At 46.4% G+C, this 24,024-nt stretch overlaps 1 protein-coding gene across 3 annotated transcripts in view; it reads left to right on the top strand.

Moving 5' to 3' along the window:
* Positions 1-24,024, top strand: part of TOX2 (TOX high mobility group box family member 2) — a 142,043-nt gene that overhangs the window by 51,225 nt on the left and 66,794 nt on the right. For 2 of the 3 annotated variants that reach the window (XM_063960198.1, XM_063960199.1), the window contains exon 2: positions 2,777-2,842. In XM_063960198.1, the coding sequence (XP_063816268.1) occupies positions 2,777-2,842 (66 nt within the window). Of the gene's footprint in view, positions 1-2,776; positions 2,843-21,868; positions 21,893-24,024 lie in introns of those variants that run through there. The other variant, XM_063960200.1, reaches the window with a different exon arrangement.

The following is a 24,024-nucleotide window of genomic DNA, read 5'->3' on the forward strand; positions in this document are numbered from 1 at the left end:
GTAGCAATGACAAAAGTCCATGGTAGTGATTAAATAGTAAAGTAGTAGTAGTAGAATAAATTTAACAAGCATTTCCAGCCACAAACACATCTTAAGACCATATCTGCTCATGCATGGCCTTGTAGTTACAGGGACCATTAACTTGGAAATTTCACATACAGCATTACCTCCCCACTACACTACTGAAGCTACTTCTAAATACTAAGCCCTTTGGCCAGGTCAGGTACTGAGTCACTGTGACATCACATGACCTTCTCTAGTAAATTAATCAACCATGTTGACGAAACATTGGTGGCTCTGCCCCAGTGCATAAATCCACCAATTTAATTAGTATAGGGCATTACTGAACAACAATTATTTCAAACTGGCATTCACTGTCTGCTTAGATAGTTAAGAGAACTACCTCCCACTGAACATTGCAACATGCCTCTTAGGAATGAAACAGACCATGGTATACATATTTAGTTAAGTAGAAACACTCAGATTGTTTGATGTATATTACTCATTTCAGCAATACATGGTCTATCTCTTGCTCCTTGCATCATTGTTTTAGTTTGAAAAGGAACCAAATGTTATGTAAGCAAGTCATGTCATAAGTTCTTTTACCTACCACAAGCCACCTAAACATCAATAACATATGTATTATGACTTGTTAAATAATCTAAGAAAAGACAGAATGCCCATGGTACGCTTCCAGGGGTGTATCTAGGGGTCTGAGTGCCTCTGGCAAAGTAGGGAACTGGCGCCCCCCACCTCCCCCACCCAGGGACACAGAGGGGGGAGTTACAGATAGGCTGAGGTCAGGGACACTGATGCCCCTTTCACATCGCACTGAAAACCCGGTACCGACATGGCATATTGCCGTGTCGAAACGGGTCCGTGTGCGATGTGAAAGGTCCAATTGTGAATTAGCGGGTCGCCTGACCCGGTAATTCAACCCGGTAAAAAAGAAGGGTTCTTACCGGGTTGATTACCGGGTCAGGCGCAGTGTGAATGGGAGCCGTTCCGATGCGAATCGGCTCCCATTCACAGCATAGGCAGAGGCGGCGCAGGAGATGAGCTCATCTCCCGGCGCCGCCTCCACCCCCGCCCCTGCTGCTGCTACTCCCTCCGCTGCTATGGCAACCGACCCGGTATATTGCCGGGTCGGAAAGCCAGCAGAGGAGCGCAAATGCCGGATCCCACCCGGTAAGTACACGTTTGTCTTACCGGGTAGGATCCGGCATTTGCGATGTGAATGCGGTTTGAGGGGGAATTACAGGGAGGATGCGGGTAGGGACAATGAGGTGGAGGGCTTACAGGGAGGCTGAGATCAGGGACACTTAGGGGCAATTACAGGGAGGGTGTGGGCAGGGACACTGAGGGGGAATTACAGGAGTGTGCAAGCAGGGACACTGAGGGGGAATTACGGGGATGGTACGGGCAGGGACACGGAGGTGGAATTACAGGAGTGTGCGGGCAGGGACACTAAGGGGGGAGTCACAGGGAGGCTGAGGTCAGGGACACTAAGGGGGAATTACAGGGAGGGTTCGGGTAGGGAAAATGAGAGTCAGGGCCTACAGGGAGGCTGAGGTCAAGGACACTGAGGAGCAATTGCAGGGAGGGTGTGAGAAGGGACACTGAGAGGGAATTACTGGAGTGTGCGGGCAGGGACACTGAGGGGGGAGTCACTGGGAGGCTGAGGTCAGGAACACTGAGGGAGAATTACAGGGAGGGTGCAGACAGGGACACTGAGGAGGAATTACGAGGAGGGTGCGGGCAGGGACACTGAGATGGAATTACGGGGAGGGTGCAGGCAGGGAGACTGCGGGAATTACGAGGAGTGTGCAGGCAGCGATACTGAGGGGGAATTACGAGGAGGGTGCTGGCAGGGACACTGAGATGGAATTATGGGGATGGTGCAGGCAGGGAGACTGAGGGAATTACGAGGAGTGTGCAGGCAGGGATACTGAGGGGGAATTACGGTTAAGGTGCGGGTAGGGACACTGAGAGGGAATTACAAGGAGGATGCGGACAGGGACACCGAGGGGATATATGCACACATACATACATACATACATACATACATACATACATACAGTTAAAAACCCCTCTCTAGGTGTGATGGCACTACATGTCCCAGCAAATCCAGTAGACAAGGTGTGCTGGGACTTGTAGTCTCAACACAGCTAGACAGGCAGTCACTGGTCTAGATACCTCTCCATACAGAGCTCTTTGTAACCTGTGATCCAGACTGCCAGGATAGACCATGCAGTGCAGCTACGGTACCGCAGAAAATGTACAGGTATGCTCATGCTGCACTGCTGACTGGTGCTGATTGTAGTGGCTGCTGTTTGGTGACAGACCGCGTTGGACCAGTGAGAAGGGGAGCGGATGAGGAAGAGGAGGTGCCTTGCCCCTCCCCATACCTGAAAGTGCCCCGCTCCCCGGCTATATTCACCATCATTGTGACCGTAGTCACAGAGAGTGTCAGAGTGCAATACGCTTCTGAGAGTCTGGCAGTGGATGAGCACTGCTAAGGGATGTACTCAGTGAGAACTACTATGTCATTCTATCCCCTGGTGCGGGTGGCACTGCCAGGCGGCGCCCCCCCCCCCCCTTAGCCGGCTCCCCTGGCAAGTGCCATCCTGGCCAATAGGAAGATACACCCCTGTATGCTTCTGTTAACAAGTATCTATAATGTTTAATGTGAGGTAAATAATATATTGTGTAATAAACTTTTTACCTAAAATTAGTACTTTAAGGTTTTTCTTATTCATATTTGTTTGTCTTGCAGTTTGATGGGGAGAACATGTATATGAGTATGAATGAAAGTAACCAGGACTTCCTTTCATCAAATCAGGTAGGTTCCGCTCTGCTTCCCTTGTGACACTTGTGGTATAGTGGTTATTACATATTGTAGACATAAAGGTCCTCCAAGGTTTCCTTTCTTGTGTCTTTCTTAATGGAGAAGTCTTAGGTTTACAAGATGGATGAAGATATTGGTGACATCAGGTAAGACTTTATTCCAGACTGATGATGTCACTGAAACAAGCTAAATTTGGATTGCGGAATTTAATAAAACAAAAACAGTCTAAACGATTGTGTATTTCTGCAAAATAAAATGATAGATTTATATGGCTCTGCCAGGTCTTTTGGCTTATAAATGTGGAGGAAAACAGCCTTCAGGATATTGGCTTAGTTCAGTGGTTCTCAAACTGTGTGCACTGGCACCCTGGGGTGCCTCAAGACACTTGCAGGGGTGCCCTGGGTTGGTGGATTCACAGCCAATTAAATATATTTAAGGACCATGTAATAGACAAAACAAGTGTTTGTGGCTTCCAATCATAAAATATGTGGACAAAAAGAAGTGAATCCTTCCCCTCACCACATAACTGAACCTTAGGATAACATACTGTATAACCACAATTTACTTAATTTTATATTTTTTCTGAATTTCTCAATAAGAAACTTTCGGTCTAGGGGTGCCGTGAAAAAAATTCTGATACTCTGAAGCAAAAAGTTTGAGAACCACTGGCCAAGTTGGATATATAATTCCATGATTTTATATATAAATCATAAGTCTCAACTTTGTCAAGTGTTCAGTGTTGCTATATATTGTGGACCCTAGCTTCTGTGCCCTGGAAAATATCAAGAGTGTCCAAGAGGGGTAATCCTCAAGTAGAACAGCTGTTGTTATTATTATGGGGTGCGGAATGCATGACCGGCAGTCAGGAGACCACTGGTCAGCATACTGACACCGGGATCCCGGCAGCGGAATGCCGGCTGGGGGGGGGGGGGGGGAGCGGGCCCAACAAGCCCCTTGAGTGGGAATAGTCTCTGTTGGTTGGCATGTCTACCATCAGGATTGTGAGGGGGCGGGATGTAGTGGGAGGTTATGTGACCGTTGGTCTCCTGACCGCCGGTCACATAACTACATCCCATTATTATGTTCATGTTATTTCAGTTTTATTTTATTGATTTATGTTTTCTTATACTTTGCTATATGCATACAAGTTGTATTATGTAATAAGGATACAATATATTTGCCTTTCTAATGTGTCATAACTTATAACTACAGGGAGTTATGGTTGTACTAACACCTGAGTTTTTAGATGTAGTAGAGAACTAGTGCAGCATAAGGCAAAATAACTCTTCATGTACTTCATTCTAACCTTCTTATTCTGCATATGCCAGATCATGTGACATGGGCGTCTTGACTCTGCTTTATATCAAGCCTTGCATTTGAGCTAAGTCTCGTTTTGCCTGCCTATCTGCGATTGGCTGACCCCCCTTATTACAGTAATTACCCTTCTTGTTTCACTGTTACTTTAGTATTGTTATGGGAAGAAAGCTGTTGTGCTTTATTATGTACAAATGATTCTGTTTGTGCTACCACAACAGCACAGCAAAGAAAATACCTTCTAAGTGTGCCCGATCACTGCCATTCTAATTCAGTTATGTATGTGACAGGCACATCTGTTACACTGAATTTACATGTTTACTTAGAACTATACGCCCTGCAAGCTGTGAGCTATGGACACAATGACAATGTTATAACATCACTGTACCACATGTTTTTCTCTACTGCCACAAAAGTGGGCACTCTGAGAGTATAATAGAGGCCCTCTTGGGCACACACAGTGTAAGACTTGCAGGTGCATTGACATCAGTCATGGACATTGATGACATAGAGTTACTTATGCAGATGCACTTGCGTTGCTCTTATTAAAATACAGTATCTGTGTCTTGCATAAAATGTTAAGGAATATGAAGCTCCATTAACCCCTTTAATGCCATCCATGCAACTGTTATTAGAGAATTGATTATCTAATGTAATTCATTCCCATATTAAAATGAGGGCAATAAAATATGGTTAACGTCATTTTAAACTCTCTATACCCCCAGCCATGACCAGCTAAATTGCATGGACATGTCTTGTTAGTCCCATCCAGATAAGTCATTGAGACAGCTGCCCCCTTCTTACTGCACATTATGGCAGCTTTTAGGGCTGTCTGTGCCTGCAGGAGAAATACAAATTATATAATTCCACCTATTTAAATGAAATCATGGTGACACTCCTGACTGCAACGCAGAGTGAGATTTTCCGTTCCAAGCAGACGCCGGCGGTAATGAAAGATGACATCCAGTCATTCAACAATGACCTCTTGACCCCCTTAGAGAGAGGAGTGGGGGGACACAGGGGGATATAATTTGTGTGTGACTGGGATTGTATACGGAAGCCTGCTATTGTTTAGCTAGCACAAAGAGGGGCCTTTTCTGAAGAGTTAAAGGATGAATGGAGTGTGCAAATAATTGTGTCATTCTGGGCATATAGCCATTGGAGGATTCTTGATGACAAAGCTTTAATGGTTTAACACAGCAGTACCACTATGGAGTAAAGGTGCACTCATTGTTTTAAGGAGGTAAATATGCAATTATTTACTCTTCAAGCCCTATAACTAAAATGACATGACTTTATTACATATTGCTGCTCCTGAGTCTTTTATATTGCCATGCACAGAAACAGAATATGCTTTCCTTCATCTTAAAATAAAGAGAATGATGCACAAATGTGCACTGCAGCCTACAATTCTGTTGTTATGTTGTTATGTTACTGTTTTCTTCATTTCCTTACCAACACTGCGCTCTTTTTGGTGTTTTACTGCAAGCAAGCTGTGTGTTACTTACTGTAGCTTACACTACAATCTACAGTGGCTTTTTATTTGTGTCTATGGACTTCTCTAGTGTTTTGTGTCTAGTGTCATTATATACATATATACCTACCTCCCTCAGCAGCCTTTCATTGCTATCAACTACAGGAGTCAGTCAATAAAATCTAGAAACCGGGTGAAACTGTATTAGTAGTGTGCTACCTATAGAAAAGAGAAACAATGAATTAGGGCAGTGGTATTTATTTACCATCGTTGTCTGGTATAAGATTCTGTTCAGCTCTGTTATAAGGCCACTAACATTTTATTTCCAAAGACAATTATTTATTTATTTTGTACATAAAGCGACCAACAGTATGTTTTACTGACATATTCATTTGGTGCAACAGCAACTTTCATCCAGTGCTGAAACTGTAAGTGGCATATATGGGTTGGGTATGCGTGACCGGCGGTCATATTACTTGTGCCCAGGGACTATAAGCAATGTCAAAAGCATCAGTGTCATATTTTATTGTTATTGTTGTTTTGTAAGGAGATTGACCATATTTTTTTGACATAGAATAATTTGTCTTATTTTTATACTGTCAGCGAATTTACAGCAACTGTGCATAATTTTTTATTTTAACATAACGTTTAGACAAGAAGGGTAAAAGAGCAATCCCAATTAAGGGCCTAATTCAGACCTGACTGCAGCAAATTTGTTCCCTAATGGGCAAAACCATGTGCACTGCAGGGGGGAAGGTGGGGGGGGGGCAGATATAACATATGCAGAGAGAGTTAGATTTGGGTGGGTTATTTTGTTTCTGTGCAGGGTAAATACTGGCTGCTTTATTTTTACACTGCAATTTAGATTTCAGTTTGAACACACCCCACCCAAATCTAACTCTCTCTGCTCATGTTATATCTGCCTCCCCTGCAGTGCACATGGTTTTGCCCACTAGAGAACAAATTTGCTGCTGCCATCAGGTCTGAATTAGGCCCTGAATACATTAAAGATGCATTATTCGGCAACCAAAGAACATATCAGGTGCAGTAATAAAACAATGTATCATATTATTTCCTGCGTGTATCACACAGCTATTAACCAGCAGTGAGCCTGCACAAGGATTATGCCAACATTGGTAAAAAGATAATTAAATGTGCTGGACATTGATATAATGATTGCATGTTGCTGCATTGCCAACCCAGCTTACATAGTGGAATACCGGTAGCAACGTAAGTGGCTGCCACTACTTGCTTCCACACCATTCAGGCCTCAAGAAAGGTTTGGTGCAGGATACCGGCAAACAATCTAGCTTGTTTTGTGTATAATGCATTCCTGCCTCAGTCAGACAATGGGGGCCCTTTGAAAATGGGGTTCCACACTCTTCTGACCATCTTTCACTCCATTTGAGCTGTGCACCTGTTATAGAAATGTAACTCTTTGTTTATACCATGAATGAAAGTTCAGGTGACTTAAAAAGAACTCACAGCATTAAAAAAACCTCCCAATTTGTAGTCCCCCACATACACACCGCTCTCAAAACAGAATGCAACACTTGCACTAGCCCACAGTGCTGCTGTGTTTACAACAGACAAATCTGCTTCCTTCCAACAATTCTCAGAGAGTTTGAATCTCAGGAAATGTCGCTTTCTCTCGATGAACAATAACGGAACGTTTATTAGAGGACGAAAATACTCTGGGTATAACTTCTGAGATGTTAAGGAAGGGAGATTTAGGTAAAGAGGAAAGTCATTTTGCAGTTATCTTACTAAAGAGATAAGTTAAACAATGTTTGGGGTTTTTTAGGCTTCAATACATTTTTACATAACAAAAATAAATACATCAGTTCTATAAGGAGCGTGGTGGATGAGACTAAAATCTGTAGCATGTCTAGAAATTCTTGATTATGTTCCTTCTGATTGGTTGCTCTAAGTTACAAATATGGAGGTATTTGACCATCAGGTATTTGCTTCAGACTGGCTATTCTTAAAGGAACACACCACTAAATATACAACCTCATTCGTGTTAGCCTTATGTAGCTGTTATATCCAGAAGGAAACTTTACTGGTCTACATTCCAGCGATGACCGAAGCCTTTAACTAATTCAGGCAGTATCAAGGCACCCTCTAGTGGGCACCACTACAGAGGGCCAAATCATACAGCAGTAAAATATAGAGAATAATGTGTGTTTCCTCCAAATTATGTTAAATTGGGGAAATATTATGTTTTTCAGTTTTACCTTTTGCATAAAGTTTGGTCTGTTTTATTCTAAAATCTATCCAGGAAATTTCCAATCATTAAGCAAACTTTCATTTATCACTGCCTTCTCTTCCTGCAGTTTCTAACACTTATTGTATCACCCTGAAGATGATAAATGCACCCAATGTATCTAATGTATGCCTTAAATTATGACATTTTATTCCAACCATTCCAACTAATGTGCAGAAATGTTTACTACAAAATGTTTATATACATACTCATTGTAATTTGTTATGTCATTCATAATATATTAGACTATAATCTTTAGTTTAGTTTAACAGGTGGAATTACAGACTGAGTTTAAGATATTCCCGGGGCTATACCAATAGTTAAGAAACCACGTTTAGTGGTTGTGTATATCAAATGGCAAAAAGCTCTATCAAAGGGTTTCATTGGCAATACCATGAGGTAGCTATCGCCATCACAGGATAGCAACATATTGATAAATAGGCCCAGTAGGCTGAAGATACATGGAGCAAGAACACATACACACTTTAATTGAGACAAAGGCTGATATCCTATTACATGCGGTCATTTACAGCACAGTAAAAACTGGCTTTTTAGCCTGATTTTTTAGCCAATTATAGCCCCTTTTTACTAGTGATGTGCACCGGAAATTTTTCGGGTTTTGTGTTTTGGTTTTGGATTCGGTTCCACGGCCGTGTTTTGGATTCGGACGTGTTTTGGCAAAACCTCCCTGAAAATTTTTTGTCGGATTCGGGTGTGTTTTGGATTCGGGTGTTTTTTTACAAAAAACCCTCAAAAACAGCTTAAGTCATAGAATTTGGGGGTCATTTTGATCCCATAGTATTATTAACCTCAATAACCATAATTTCCACTCATTTCCAGTCTATTCTGAACACCTCACACCTCACTATATTATTTGTAGTCCTAAAATTTGCACCGAGGTCGCTGGATGACTAAGCTAAGCGACCCAAGTAGCCGACACAAACACCTGGCCCATCTAGGAGTGGCACTGCAGTGTCAGACAGGATGGCAGATTTAAAAAATAGTCCCCAAACAGCACATGATGCAAAGAAAAAAAGAGGCGCACCAAGGTCGCTGGATGGCTAAGCTAAGCGACCCAAGTGGCCGACACAAACACCTGGCCCACCTAGGAGTGGCACTGCAGTTTTCTAGCGAGAGGATGAGTGCTTCCATCCTCATGTGAATCTGAACCACTAGACATGAGCAAAGGCCAGGGCCTCAGCCGTTCCTTGCCACTCCGTGTCGTAAATGGCATATTGGCAAGTTTACGCTTCTCATCAGATGCTTTTAATTTTGATTTTTGGGTCATTTTACTGAACTTTTGTAGTATACTTGACGACACAGAGGTAGAGCAATGGACTACTGTACCGTACTACTATATATATACTGGTGGTCAGCAAAATTCTGCACTGTCCTCCTACTATATAATACTGCGCACAACTAAAATGCACCACAGGTATGGATGGATAGTATACTTGACGACACAGAGGTAGGTAGAGCAGTGGCCTACTGTACCGTACTGCTATATATTATATACTGGTGGTCAGCAAAATTTTGCACTGTCCTCCTACTATATAATACTGCACACAACTAAAATGCACCACAGGTATGGATGGATAGTATACTTGACGACACAGAGGTAGGTAGAGCAGTGGACTACTGTACCGTACTGCTATATATTATATACTGGTGGTCAGCAAAATTCTGCACTGTCCTCCTACTATATAATACTGCGCACAACTAAAATGCACCACAGGTATGGATGGATAGTATACTTGACGACACAGAGGTAGGTAGAGCAGTGGACTACTGTACCGTACTGCTATATAATACTGGTGGTCACTGGTCAGCAAAATTCTGCACTGTCCTCCTATACTACAATGCAGCACAGATATGGAGCGTTTTTCAGGCAGAGAACGTAGATATTTTCAGCACACTGAGCACAGATATTTGCAGCACACTGAGCACAGATATTTGCAGCACACTGAGCACAGATATTTGCAGCACACTGAACACAGAAACTGAGAGAACGCTGCACGTCCTCTCCCTATCATCTCCAATGCACGAGTGAAAATGGCGGCGACGCGCGGCTCCTTATATAAAATACGAATCTCGCGAGAATCCGACAGCGGGATGATGACATTCGGGCGCGCTCGGGTTAACCGAGCAAGGCAGGAAGATCCAAGTCTGCCTCGGAACCGTGTAAAATGGGTGAAGTTCGGGGGGGTTCGGATTCCGAGAAACCGAACCCGCTCATCACTACTTTTTACTGTGCGTTAAATGACCTGTTATCGGTTGATAACACGTGGCATTCTGGATACGTTGCCAGACCCATGTGTTACTAAAATGCAGGGAATGGCATCATGGAACAGCATTCTCTTATAGTTACTCACAAGTGGAAGAAGACACTGAGGGGAGTTCAAGATCCATTCCCAGACCCTTTTCTGCACTGTGTGCCCCGGCACACTGGTTGAAAACCGCTGCTTTAGTCCATGGATCATAGGCCAAGGTGTTATACAGTAAGCATGAAACAAGAAATACTAATTCCACTAAACTATTATAAAATAAAATATGGGAGCAGATATATTCTACATAATCTAATTTAAAAAGCAAACATGAAGACTGTAAACAGTGTTAACATTAAACTCCTACTTGAATAACTGTGACCTGTGCAGCAGCACTCAGCCTATAGTCTTGTGGTTCACAGAACTATAGCAAAACTTCAGTGGGCCCCCACGCTCTATTTTCTGCACCCAGCAAGAACTATGTGCCTATAGTATCTGAGGGCCTCATTCTGCTCATGTGAGAAACACAGGAGCAACACATGCACTCTTAGGGCTTTCCCATCCACGTTATGTAGTGTTCTTTGTTTGCATAGAGCATAAGGAAAATGAATGATGAGTATATCATGATGGGTAATTGTAGTGATCTTTTTATGTATAGAGGGTTTGGGAGACTGACAGTCATGATGCAAGCAGTCTATATACTGACCCTGGCATCCTGACTGCTAAAATCCCGACAGGTGTGGTAACATAAGCTAACCTTAACCCTCCCCCCGCCTGAAGCCTAACGCTAACCCTCCCCACACAGCCTAACCTTAACCATCCCCACACAGCCTAACCCTAACCTCCCCTGTCTGCAGCCTAACCCTCCCCCATGCAGCCTAACGCTAACCCTCCCCACGCAGCCTAACCTTAACCATCCCCACACAGCCTAACCCTAACCTCCCCTGTCTGCAGCCTAACCCTCCCCCATGCAGCCTAACGCTAACCCTCCCCACGCAGCCTAACCTTAACCATCCCCACACAGCCTAACCCTAACCTCCACCAGATCCTTATGGACGGGATTCCAACATCGCCATTCTGACAGGTTGGGATTCCGGTGTCGGTCTCCTGACTTCCGCAATCCTGTACATCGGGATGCCAACTACATCCTGTGATGGGTTAGTGACCTTGATGTATATAAAGTGTAACATAATTGTTTTAGTGTTCTGCATAGTGTTCAGACCATGTAATGTAAATACTGTGTACTGTAGTATTAGCATAGAATGTAAAACCTACTGTCCAACACTGATACATGGACACACAAACAGTCACATCCCAGGTCAAGCTATGAGCCACCCAAAAAGTCCATTATGGATGATGCTCCACCCGTTGTTGTATAAACTTAAAGTCTGTCCCTTTCAAGGTCCATGATTTATTGTAGGACTTTTCCACTGAAACCTGGACAGGTGGAAGGTGTGGTGTAATAGAAAATTCTTATGATCATGTCTACTAATCAGATTATGTTGGCAATTTGATGTATCCTATATCTGCATAGAAAGTAATAGAATAATCATATGCAGTCATCATGCCCTGTGGAATAAGTTAACTTTTCTATGTCTATATCGAGGGTGTAGTACGGCTGACCGGCGGTCTCCTGACCGCCGGTCAGCTTACCGACGCCGGGATCCCGGCGGGGAGGGGCGAGTGCAGCAAGCCACGCTGCGCTCGCCACGGGTTCTATTCCCACTCTATGGGTGTCGTGGACACCCACGAGTAGAAATAGTCCCTGTTAGTCGGCATGCCGACCATCGGGACAGTGACCCGTCGGGCTGGTGGAGGTGGTCATGTGACTGTCGGTCAGCTGACCGGCGGTCACATGAATACCACCCCTATATCGAGTGTAATAGACTTGTATTGTGCTTATGTCCAATGGATAGGTCATATTGGATAGGTTTAGGGTCTGCATAGTGGGGCTAATTCAGACCTGTTCGCTCGCTAGGGTTTTTTTGCAGTCCTGCGTTAGCATAGTCACCGTCCATGGGGGAGTGTGCGAGTGCAAGTGTGCGAATGCATGTGAAGCAGAGCTGTACAAACAGATTTTGTGCAGTCTCTGAGTGGCCCAGGACTTACTCAGCCGCTGCGATCACTTCAGCCTGTCCGGTCCCGGAATTGACGTCAGGAACCCTCTCTGCAAACACTTGGACATGCCTGCGTTTTTCCAAACACTCCCAGAAAACGGTCAGTTGACACCCACAAACGCCCTCTCCTGTCAATCTCCTTCCAAACGCCCGTGCGAACGGATCCTTCACACAAACCCATTTCTGAGCGATGATCCGCTTTGTACCCGTATGACGCACTTGCGCATTGTGGTGCATACGCATGTGCAGTTTAGACCTGATCGCCCGCTGTATGAATATGCAGCCTAGCAATCAGGTCTGAATTAGCCCCCGAGTGTAAAAGAATTGTATTATGGTCACGGACAGAGGATATGTCATTTGAATAGGCACAGTGTATTATGCCTGTATACAGTGTAACAGAATAGTGTTATGTTTATATCCAGGGGTTAGATTACATGTTGGGTGATGGCTGTGTCTTACAGATAATTACTCAAGGACAGCAAAGTGAAATAGTCCCTAAATGTTCAGCAGAGGTTAAACTTTGATTGGAATGTTCCATATAATCCCTTTTCTCTGCTTCTCAATTGTAAAATGATTGCTCCTTTAAATAACTCTGTAATGTTTTTTCTGTAGTACAATGAAAATTAGTGAATTATAATCAAAACTACTTCAAATAAATCATTGATATAAAGATTGTTCTGGCAGCAACAGCAAATTGTGTCATTTTACCAACTCTAAACATCTTACTGCGGATAAAATGTATTCTGCCTCTTCTTCAAAAAAACATCTCTTTTTTCATAACGTCAGTTGCTCTATAATGCCATCGCTGAAATGATTTTACTTAATAAAAACGGTTGCCATAGAAATTCCATTTCTCTCTCTCTCTCTCTCTCTTTGCATCTGTCTCTTCTTATTTTTATCAAATCGTTCCGCAGAAGTCTCTCTCTTTTTTTTCATAAATGCAATAACCATTTCTCTGATAACACAGCCCATAAAAATGATTGCAATTCTAGTATACATATCTTGTTTTTCTTTCCTTTTTTTCCTGGTTTTGCAAATGCAGCTATATTCTACTGCCTAGTAACACATATGCGTCAGTGTAAGATGATATATGTTTTCTGCATTTTGTGCTTTTATTCATAGTTCCGTTTTTAATCTTTTGCTGCCAGTATCAGGGTTAAAAGTGGTGAGAAAAGAAATGATCCCTAAGTCTACACCTGAAAAAGATGGCATTAATATAAAACTGTAGTTATTCCCAAGCTGGTAGTTAGGCAGAAAATGCAGCTACCTTCGGTGCAGCTAAGCCTGGATCATCATCAACAAGTAAAATGAACGTGCTTTTTCTTATTAAATGCATTAAAGCACCTCAAAAGGCACAGAAGCATGAAATATTGCTGCAGGACTGGTAAACTGCCAATATGTAACAACAACATATTGCTCTGTGCTGATTAGTGAGATAGGCATAGCTTGGCTTCATTGTTGCACCTTTGGCTATGCCATTACTAACCAAAGATAGATAATAAACAGGAACTGACTACATAATTAGTAGAGACAGACAGAGGCCCAGTTAATGCCTCCGATGCCAACAGACTTGTCTCCTCTCTCCAAAATCTTTCGGTAAACCTATTAGGGTATATTCAATTGAAGTCAAAAGCTGCCGTCTGTCGAGAAGACGGCAGTTTTCGACTTTTTAAGGTCGGAAGGGGTTCTGACCTATTCAATCAAACCCCAATTTTTTTCAAGGAATTCGACTTGTCAAAAAGCATGTGAATCAGCGGAATAGCTGCCGATCCACGTGCTTGTGTAGATAACAGTTTTGGACCCCTTTTCGACCATCTCAATTCGACTTTAAATAAAGTCGAACTGAGATGGGGAGAGCAGTTCCGGAGACTGGAGAGCCGGGTTGGGGACGGGGAGAGCCGAGGCGGGGACGGGGTGAGCAGCACTGGAGGATGTCACAGCCGCTACTCACAGCAGCGTCCACTCGGCTCCAGCAAGCAAGACCTCACTTGCTGGAGCTGGGTGGACGCTGCCGTCAGCGGCGGCTGTGATGCAGGGACTGGGAGAGGAGAGGCAGAGAGACGGGGGGGGGGGAGACTGATGCAGCGGCGGCTGTGATGCAGGGACTGGGGGAGGAGAGGCAGAGAGATGGGGGGGAGACTGATGCAGCAGCGGCTGTGATGCAGGGACTGGGAGAGGAGGGACAGGAGAGGCAGAGAGATGGGGGGGAGACTGATGCAGCGGCGGCTGTGATGCAGGGACTGGGAGAGGAGGGACAGGAGAGGCAGAGAGATGGGGGGGAGACTGATGCAGCGGCGGCTGTGATGCAGGGACTGGGAGAGGAGGGACAAGAGAGGCAGAGAGACGGGGGGAGACTGATGCAGCGGCGGCTGTGATGCAGGGACTGGAAGAGGAGGGACAGGAGAGGCAGAGAGATGGGGGGGAGACTGATGCAGCGGCGGCTGTGATGCAGGGACTGGGAGAGGAGGGACAGGAGAGGCAGAGAGATGGGGGGGAGACTGATGCAGCGGCGGCTGTGATGCAGGGACTGGGAGAGGAGGGACAGGAGAGGCAGAAAGATGGGGGGAGACTGATGCAGCGGCGGCTGTGATGCAGGGACTGGGAGAGGAGGGACAGGAGAGGCAGAGAGACGGGGGGAGACTGATGCAGCGGCGGCTGTGATGCAGGGACTGGAAGAGGAGGGACAGGAGAGGCAGAGAGATGGGGGGGAGACTGATGCAGCGGCGGCTGTGATGCAGGGACTGGGAGAGGAGGGACAGGAGAGGCAGAGAGATGGGGGGGAGACTGATGCAGCGGCGGCTGTGATGCAGGGACTGGGAGAGGAGGGACAGGAGAGGCAGAAAGATGGGGGGAGACTGATGCAGCGGCGGCTGTGATGCAGGGACTGGGAGAGGAGGGACAGGAGAGGCAGAGAGACGGGGGGAGACTGATGCAGCGGCGGCTGTGATGCAGGGACTGGAAGAGGAGGGACAGGAGAGGCAGAGAGATGGGGGGGAGACTGATGCAGCGGCGGCTGTGATGCAGGGACTGGGAGAGGAGGGACAGGAGAGGCAGAGAGATGGGGGGGAGACTGATGCAGCGGCGGCTGTGATGCAGGGACTGGGAGAGGAGGGACAGGAGAGGCAGAGAGACGGGGTGGGAGACTGATGCAGCGGCGGCTGTGATGCAGGGACTGGGAGAGGAGAGGCAGAGAGATGGGGGGGAGACTGATGCAGCGGCGGCTGTGATGCAGGGACTGGGAGAGGAGGGACAGGAGAGGCAGAGAGATGGGGGGGAGACTGATGCAGCGGCGGCTGTGATGCAGGGACTGGGAGAGGAGGGACAGGAGAGGCAGAGAGATGGGGGGGAGACTGATGCAGCGGCGGCTGTGATGCAGGGACTGGGAGAGGAGGGACAGGAGAGGCAGAGAGATGGGGGGGAGACTGATGCAGCGGCGGCTGTGATGCAGGGACTGGGAGAGGAGGGACAAGAGAGGCAGAGAGACGGGGGGAGACTGATGCAGCGGCGGCTGTGATGCAGGGACTGGAAGAGGAGGGACAGGAGAGGCAGAGAGATGGGGGGGAGACTGATGCAGCGGCGGCTGTGATGCAGGGACTGGGAGAGGAGGGACAGGAGAGGCAGAGAGATGGGGGGGAGACTGATGCAGCGGCGGCTGTGATGCAGGGACTGGGAGAGGAGGGACAGGAGAGGCAGAGAGATGGGGGAGACTGATGCAGCGGCGGCTGTGATGCAGGGACTGGAAGTGGAGGGACAGGAGAGGCAGAGAGATGGGGGGGAGACTGATGCAGCGGCGGCTGTGATGCAGGGACTGGGAGAGGAGGGATAGGAGAGGCAGAGAGATGGGGGGGAGACTGATGCAGCGGCGGCTGTGATGCAGGGACTGGAAGAGGAGGGACAGGAGAGGCAGAGAGATGGGGGGGAGACTGATGCAGCGGCGGCTGTGATGCAGGGACTGGGAGAGGAGGGACAGGAGTGGCAGAAAGATGGGGGGAGACTGATGCAGCGGCGGCTGTGATGCAGGGACTGGGAGAGGAGGGACAGGAGAGGCAGAGAGACGGGGGGAGACTGATGCAGCGGCGGCTGTGATGCAGGGACTGGAAGAGGAGGGACAGGAGAGGCAGAGAGATGGGGGGGAGACTGATGCAGCGGCGGCTGTGATGCAGGGACTGGGAGAGGAGGGACAGGAGAGGCAGAGAGATGGGGGGAGACTGATGCAGCGGCGGCTGTGATGCAGGGACTGGGAGAGGAGGGACAGGAGAGGCAGAGAGACGGGGTGGGAGACTGATGCAGCGGCGGCTGTGATGCAGGGACTGGGAGAGGAGAGGCAGAGAGATGGGGGGGAGACTGATGCAGCGGCGGCTGTGATGCAGGGACTGGGAGAGGAGGGACAGGAGAGGCAGAAAGATGGGGGGAGACTGATGCAGCGGCGGCTGTGATGCAGGGACTGGGAGAGGAGGGACAGGAGAGGCAGAGAGACGGGGGGAGACTGATGCAGCGGCGGCTGTGATGCAGGGACTGGAAGAGGAGGGACAGGAGAGGCAGAGAGATGGGGGGGAGACTGATGCAGCGGCGGCTGTGATGCAGGGACTGGGAGAGGAGGGACAGGAGAGGCAGAGAGATGGGGGGGAGACTGATGCAGCGGCGGCTGTGATGCAGGGACTGGGAGAGGAGGGACAGGAGAGGCAGAGAGACGGGGTGGGAGACTGATGCAGCGGCGGCTGTGATGCAGGGACTGGGAGAGGAGGGACAGGAGAGGCAGAGAGATGGGGGGGAGACTGATGCAGCGGCGGCTGTGATGCAGGGACTGGGAGAGGAGGGACAAGAGAGGCAGAGAGACGGGGGGAGACTGATGCAGCGGCGGCTGTGATGCAGGGACTGGGAGAGGAGAGGCAGAGAGATGGGGGGGAGACTGATGCAGCGGCGGCTGTGATGCAGGGACTGGGAGAGGAGGGACAGGAGAGGCAGAGAGATGGGGGGGAGACTGATGCAGCGGCGGCTGTGATGCAGGGACTGGGAGAGGAGGGACAGGAGAGGCAGAGAGATGGGGGGGAGACTGATGCAGCGGCGGCTGTGATGCAGGGACTGGGAGAGGAGGGACAGGAGAGGCAGAGAGATGGGGGGGAGACTGATGCAGCGGCGGCTGTGATGCAGGGACTGGGAGAGGAGGGACAAGAGAGGCAGAGAGACGGGGGGAGACTGATGCAGCGGCGGCTGTGATGCAGGGACTGGAAGAGGAGGGACAGGAGAGGCAGAGAGATGGGGGGGAGACTGATGCAGCGGCGGCTGTGATGCAGGGACTGGGAGAGGAGGGACAGGAGAGGCAGAGAGATGGGGGGGAGACTGATGCAGCGGCGGCTGTGATGCAGGGACTGGGAGAGGAGGGACAGGAGAGGCAGAGAGATGGGGGGAGACTGATGCAGCGGCGGCTGTGATGCAGGGACTGGAAGTGGAGGGACAGGAGAGGCAGAGAGATGGGGGGGAGACTGATGCAGCGGCGGCTGTGATGCAGGGACTGGGAGAGGAGGGATAGGAGAGGCAGAGAGATGGGGGGGAGACTGATGCAGCGGCGGCTGTGATGCAGGGACTGGAAGAGGAGGGACAGGAGAGGCAGAGAGATGGGGGGGAGACTGATGCAGCGGCGGCTGTGATGCAGGGACTGGGAGAGGAGGGACAGGAGAGGCAGAGAGATGGGGGGAGACTGATGCAGCGGCGGCTGTGATGCAGGGACTGGAAGAGGAGGGACAGGAGAGGCAGAGAGATGGGGGGGAGACTGATGCAGCGGCGGCTGTGATGCAGGGACTGGGAGAGGAGGGACAGGAGAGGCAGAGAGACGGGGGGGGGGGGGGAGACTGATGCAGCGGCGGCTGTGATGCAGTGACTGGGAGAGGAGGGACAGGAGAGGCAGAGAGATGGGGGGGAGACTGATGCAGCGGCGGCTGTGATGCAGGGACTGGGAGAGGAGGGACAGGAGAGGCAGAGAGATGGGGGGGAGACTGATGCAGCGGCGGCTGTGATGCAGGGACTGGGAGAGGAGGGACAGGAGAGGCAGAGAGACGGGGGGGGAGACTGATGCAGCGGCGGCTGTGATGCAGGGACTGGGAGAGGAGGGACAGGAGAGGCAGAGAGATGGGGGGAGACTGATGCAGCGGCGGCTGTGATGCAGGGACTGGGAGAGGAGGGACAGGAGAGGCAGAGAGATGGGGGGGAGACTGATGCAACGGCGGCTGTGATGCAGGGACTGGGAGAGGAGGGACAGGAGAGGCAGAGAGATGGGGGGGAGACTGATGCAACGGCGGCTGTGATGCAGGGACTGGGAGAGGAGGGACAGGAGAGGCAGAGAGATGGGGGGGAGACTGGGGAGAGCCGCGGGCAGACGGGAGAGAGCAGCGCTACAGCAGCAGCTACATAGCGCTGCTCTCCCCGTCTCTCCCATCTCAATTCGACTTTTTTAAAAGTTGAAATGAGATGTCATTGAATAGCCCAGGTCGGATCCATTCTGACGAATGTCAGAATGGATCCGACTTCAATTGAATATACCTTATCTACTTACAATGGAACAACCATGTTTAGGGCAGAACCATCAGTTTATTAAGATGTATTAGTATAACTATGATTTCCAATATAGGGGGGTATCCAATTAGCCACAATGCCATTTCAACCAATCAAAATGGCCGGATACCGCGATTAATGACCGCCGTTTTGATCTGCGGAAATTGGACCCATGATCGCGCAAAAGCACTTGGGATCGGGGATAAGTACATGATCCCATTTGTTATTGCTGCTCCAGCAAGCCACATACTGTGGATTATGCGCACCCGAAGCATAATCCCTAATAAGTGCCATCATTAGGGGAGGAGTGCTCCACATTAGTGCTAATTGGATGTCCCCCAGTGATACAATTACCTGTGGTCACTGACTTCGATAATGGGATACTCCCAGAAAATGCTGCTTTTGTGGGGATTCTGTGTTTATTGTTTTGTTACTTTTATACATGCAAAAACATTGAAATGGAAACAATTTGGTATTATCTTGTTTTTATTCTAAACAGTGGGAGAATGTTAGAAGACAGGGTTTGGGTTGGGCATAAGTTGTCTTGGATGAGGCTAGAAGCGAGAGGGAAGATGGTCCAATTGGAGAGTGTCCTAGGATGTCGGATGAGGGAGAGGGAAGATTAAAAATAGGATAACTGTATCACATCAAGATAAATATAACAATGTTGCTTAAACTATCCTCAAATAAGCAAGCAACTGCATAATGTGATTATATTTATTGTTTGCTCTGATGCTCCTTCCTCTTTAAAAATTTGCTGTCATGGTATGATGGCTCTTTATCATAAATAATAATAATAATAATAATAATAATAATAATTATTATTATTATTATTATTATTATTATTATTATTATTATTATTATATAGCACTTTTCTCCTAATAGGACTCAAAGTGCTTTACAATTGTCTTTATAGCTCAAAATACAAAACAAGTTTAACAGTAGATATTAGGGAAATGCTTGAGTAAATAGGTAAGTCTTTGGTCTCTTTTTGAAGGATTCTAGAGTGGAGGCCTCTCCTCTGTGTGGGGAAATGAGTTCCATAGAATCGAAGCCACAAAGTTGAAAGGTCGACCCCCAGATGAATTCCGGAAGATTCTACATACTGTTAGTAGTCCTTCATCTACAGATCGTAGTAATTGAGTGGGATAGTTAGGATTCAGAAGCTGCTTCAAGTACCTTGGGCCCTGGTCATGTAAGGCTTTGAAAATAACTAAGCCAATCTTGAAAATTATTAGCCATTTTACAGGTAGCCAGTGAAGGGAGTAGAGAATGTGTGTTATGTGGCTGGAACAGGGCTCGTTGGTTAATAGTCTGGCAGCTGCATTTTGTACCATCTGCAAGCGGTGCATTTCTTTTGCTGCATGAGTACAGCATGCATCATGATGTCGATCAAGCTTGGAGAATTGTGTTTGCTACTTATACTTGTACAAGTACTTTCCTGTTCTCAGTAATTTTCTAGACTTGGCCATGGCCATATTGATGTTATACCACACACCCAATAATATACCTTGTCATTAGGCCATGATCCCTATGCTATTGTTTTGTGAGAACTTTATCGAGCCTCCAGTAGATTGACAGGATGAAAAAGGATTATGAAGAAGAGAAAGCAAATAAAGGAACTGAACTAGGTCATATGGGTATATTTACTAAAGAGCAGGTTTTTAAAAGTGGATATGTTGCCCATAGCAACCAATCAGATGTTACTTATTTATCTAGCACCTTTTAGAAGATAAGAGCTAAAATCTGCTTGGTTGCTATGGGCAACATCTCCACTTCTAAAACCCTGCACTTTAGTAAATATACCCAATAATATCTGCAAACAGACTTACTACTACCACCATCAAGCAAATATTTCTGTTTTTTTAAAGCTTAGACCTTTTTAAATTTACTATTTACAATGTCCAAGTATATATTATGCATTTTCCTTAGTTGTTGCTGGGCAGACAAAGGGAACATTTCTGAAAACTGTTTTATAGGTAACTGCAAAACATTGGTGATGTTCATAACCAAGGACACTTTAAGGATTTGGGGGGCTGAGGGCAAAATCCAGATTTATAAGCGCCCACCATATGGGCTGCTTCTCCAGTTTTGTATACACAAAGCTGTTAATTGTGCTTATTTTCATTTAACTAATGTCTATTGTGTTAATAAGTCACAGCAACTCTTATCTTATGTGAGACTCAAGTAGGAACCCACTCCTCATAGGGGTACATTTACTAAGCAGTGATAAGAGTGGAGAAGTGAGCCAGTGGAGAAGTGCCCATGGCAACCAATCAGCACTGAAGTAACATCTATAATTTGCATACTATAAAATTTTACAGAGATGCTGATTGGTTGGGGATCCGGTCTGAAGATCGACAGTGTCTAGGTCGACAATGTTTAGGTCAACCACTATAGGTCGACAGTCACTAGGTCGACAGGGTCAGAAGGTCGACATGTTCTAGGTCGACAGGTCAAAAGGTCGACATGAGTTTTATTTTTTTAAACTTTTTCATACTTAACGATCCACGTGGACTATGATTGGAACGGTAATCTGTGCCGAGCGAAGCGGTAGCGGAGCGAGGCACTTTGCCCGAAGCATGGTGAGCGAAGCGAGCCATGCGAGGGGACACGGTGCACTAATTGGGGTTCCCGGTCACTCTACGAAGAAAATGACACCAAAAAAATATAAATGTCGACCTTTTGACCTGTCGACCTAGAACATGTCGACCTGGCCCTATCGACCTAGTGACTGTCTACCTATAGTGGTCGACCTAAACATTGTCGACCTAGACACTGTCGATCTAATGATCCACACCCGATTGGTTGATGGGGAAATTTCTCCACTGGCTCACTTCTCCGTTCTTATCACTGCTTAGTAAATGTACCCCAAAGTTTGCTGTGTCTTATTTCTTAAAACTGAAAATATTTCATTCATTTATCTGTGTAAATTAACAGCAATAATAAGAACAGTACATGTCATGTCATATAATTGTCTTGGTTTTAGGTTTCAAAATGATGGAATCCCTCTACTGTAAAATATGCTTTTAATGAGCATAATAGAGATCCATGTTCAAGGTAATCTAACCATCACTTGTCTCCTTCTGAAAGAAACAAGGGAAATTTTTGTCCAAATATATAAAAAAAATATATATATATTAATGATAAAAACTATATTTTCTATGTAATTTGTAAAGAATTCTAACATGGCATCACTGTTGAATGCTACAGGTTTGGTATGTAATTTTACAGAAAAATAACTGCTAGAATGATCACTCTTCCCCAGGGTCACCGTGAGGAGCTGTGGTCATTTCTAAATGTAATTTGGTATATTTTGGTGATGCTGTTCCATAGTACTAAAACACCAAGGAGCGGTATATTATCAGAAGAAATGTGCATAAACGGCAATGGAAGGAAAAATTTACATACATATTTTTTTATTGATATGTACTAAAGAGAAGACGTACCTCTGCAAACAGTAAAGCAGGCAGCTCAATAGGCAACTATAGCTTATGTACACCAGCTATTATCAAGATCATTTATTACTTACCTACTCAGCAAATGATCCAGTGCCAATATCGCCATCATCAGCTGCTGAGACCTGATTTCCCTCACATGCTGAGAGTGAGGGAAACAGGGATTCTTGTCAATTATAAAAGCATAATATATATAAAGTTTTTTCAAAAATGTTTTTTTAAATTATGTCATTGTTCCTCCCATCAGTACAGTAGTAGGGTACTGGCCTGATAGAACAGAGGTGAGGATTTACTCACTTACAGCCTGTGCCGTAGTTTTACCATCAGCGTATTCTCTCACCCTCTTCGCATAGGGATTAATGGCACATTCTGCAGTAAACGTTTCCTGTTTCGCAACGATGATCAATAGGGCAGGTGCATATGGTCAGAGTTACATGTATTTTTACTACATTTGCACCCAAGTCTTATGTATTTTAGATAATAGATGCCACACCTGTTCTCTACTTTAATCAAATGTTTCATACAGCAGTTATCTCACTGTGCAGTTGTTTGGAAAATGACATGTAAGAATAACAAGCACTATTAATTGCACACAGTATATAGAAAGATGTGGCTCTGTTCATGGTTTTGTACATAGATAATTAAAATAACCAATGGGAATGATTAATACACAGGTTCTCAAAGTCAGTCCTCTGGACATCACACGGTTCCTGTTTCCCAGGTCACCGGTGGATTTTTAAAATGTGACAGTTGGTGATACATAGTGCACCTGCTGTGTGACCTGGAAAATGTGATCTGTGTGGGGTCCTGAGGACTGAGTTAGAGAACCAATGTATTAATATATAGCACAAGGGAAGTAGTGCTACACAAATGTTAGTTTTCCATAATCACTGTACCCGTGGCATTTCTAGAGAGGAGGTAGCCTGTGTGCAGCTCCGGCTGAGCCCCCTCATCTCTAGCTGGAAACGCTGTTACTCTGGGCACTAAGGTCCTTAGTGGATCCTAGTGCTTTCCCAGAACCTAGAGCGTATGCGCCAATCACCGGGAAAATGGTGCCGTGCCATTTTCCCAGAGATTTCTGCAGCGATGTTGCTGCGCAGTGGGATGCCAGAGGGTAAGTATTGAAATGTATGGGTGCAGGGTGTGCACCCATTATAAATACGCCAGTGACTGTATCCTTTTCTACCTTACTTTTTAATTACTTTTTATATCTCTTATCCCTGCTTCTCCTTTATTTAACTTTATCCCTTACCATCTGAATAAATATATATTCAGGGTAAAAGACCAAAATGTTAGCACATGCCTTTGACACTTTTGTAAATGAAACCACAGTTTTAATTGAAGATCTGTGAGTATGTTTCTTTACTTTTTCCTTTTAATATTTACAGTTTTGCACTTAAGCATGTAACTCCTCTTGCATGTTTTTACATTACACATAGGGGGTCATTCCGAGTTGTTCGCTCGCTAGCAGTTTTTAGCTGCCGTGCAAACGCTTTGCCGCCGCCCACTGGGAGTGCATTTTAACTTAGCAGAAGTGCGAACGAATATATTGCAGAGCGGCTACAAAGATTTTTTGTGCAATTTTAGAGTAGCTCAAAACCTACTCAGCACTTGCGATCACTTCAGACTGTTTAGTTCCTGTTTTGATGTCACAAACACACCCAGCCATGCCTGCGTTTTTCCGAACACTCCCTGAAAACGGTAGTTGACACCCAGAAACGCCCACTTCATGTC

This window comes from Pseudophryne corroboree, chromosome 3, assembly GCF_028390025.1.
Source record: "Pseudophryne corroboree isolate aPseCor3 chromosome 3, aPseCor3.hap2, whole genome shotgun sequence".
Taxonomy (NCBI): domain Eukaryota; kingdom Metazoa; phylum Chordata; class Amphibia; order Anura; family Myobatrachidae; genus Pseudophryne; species Pseudophryne corroboree.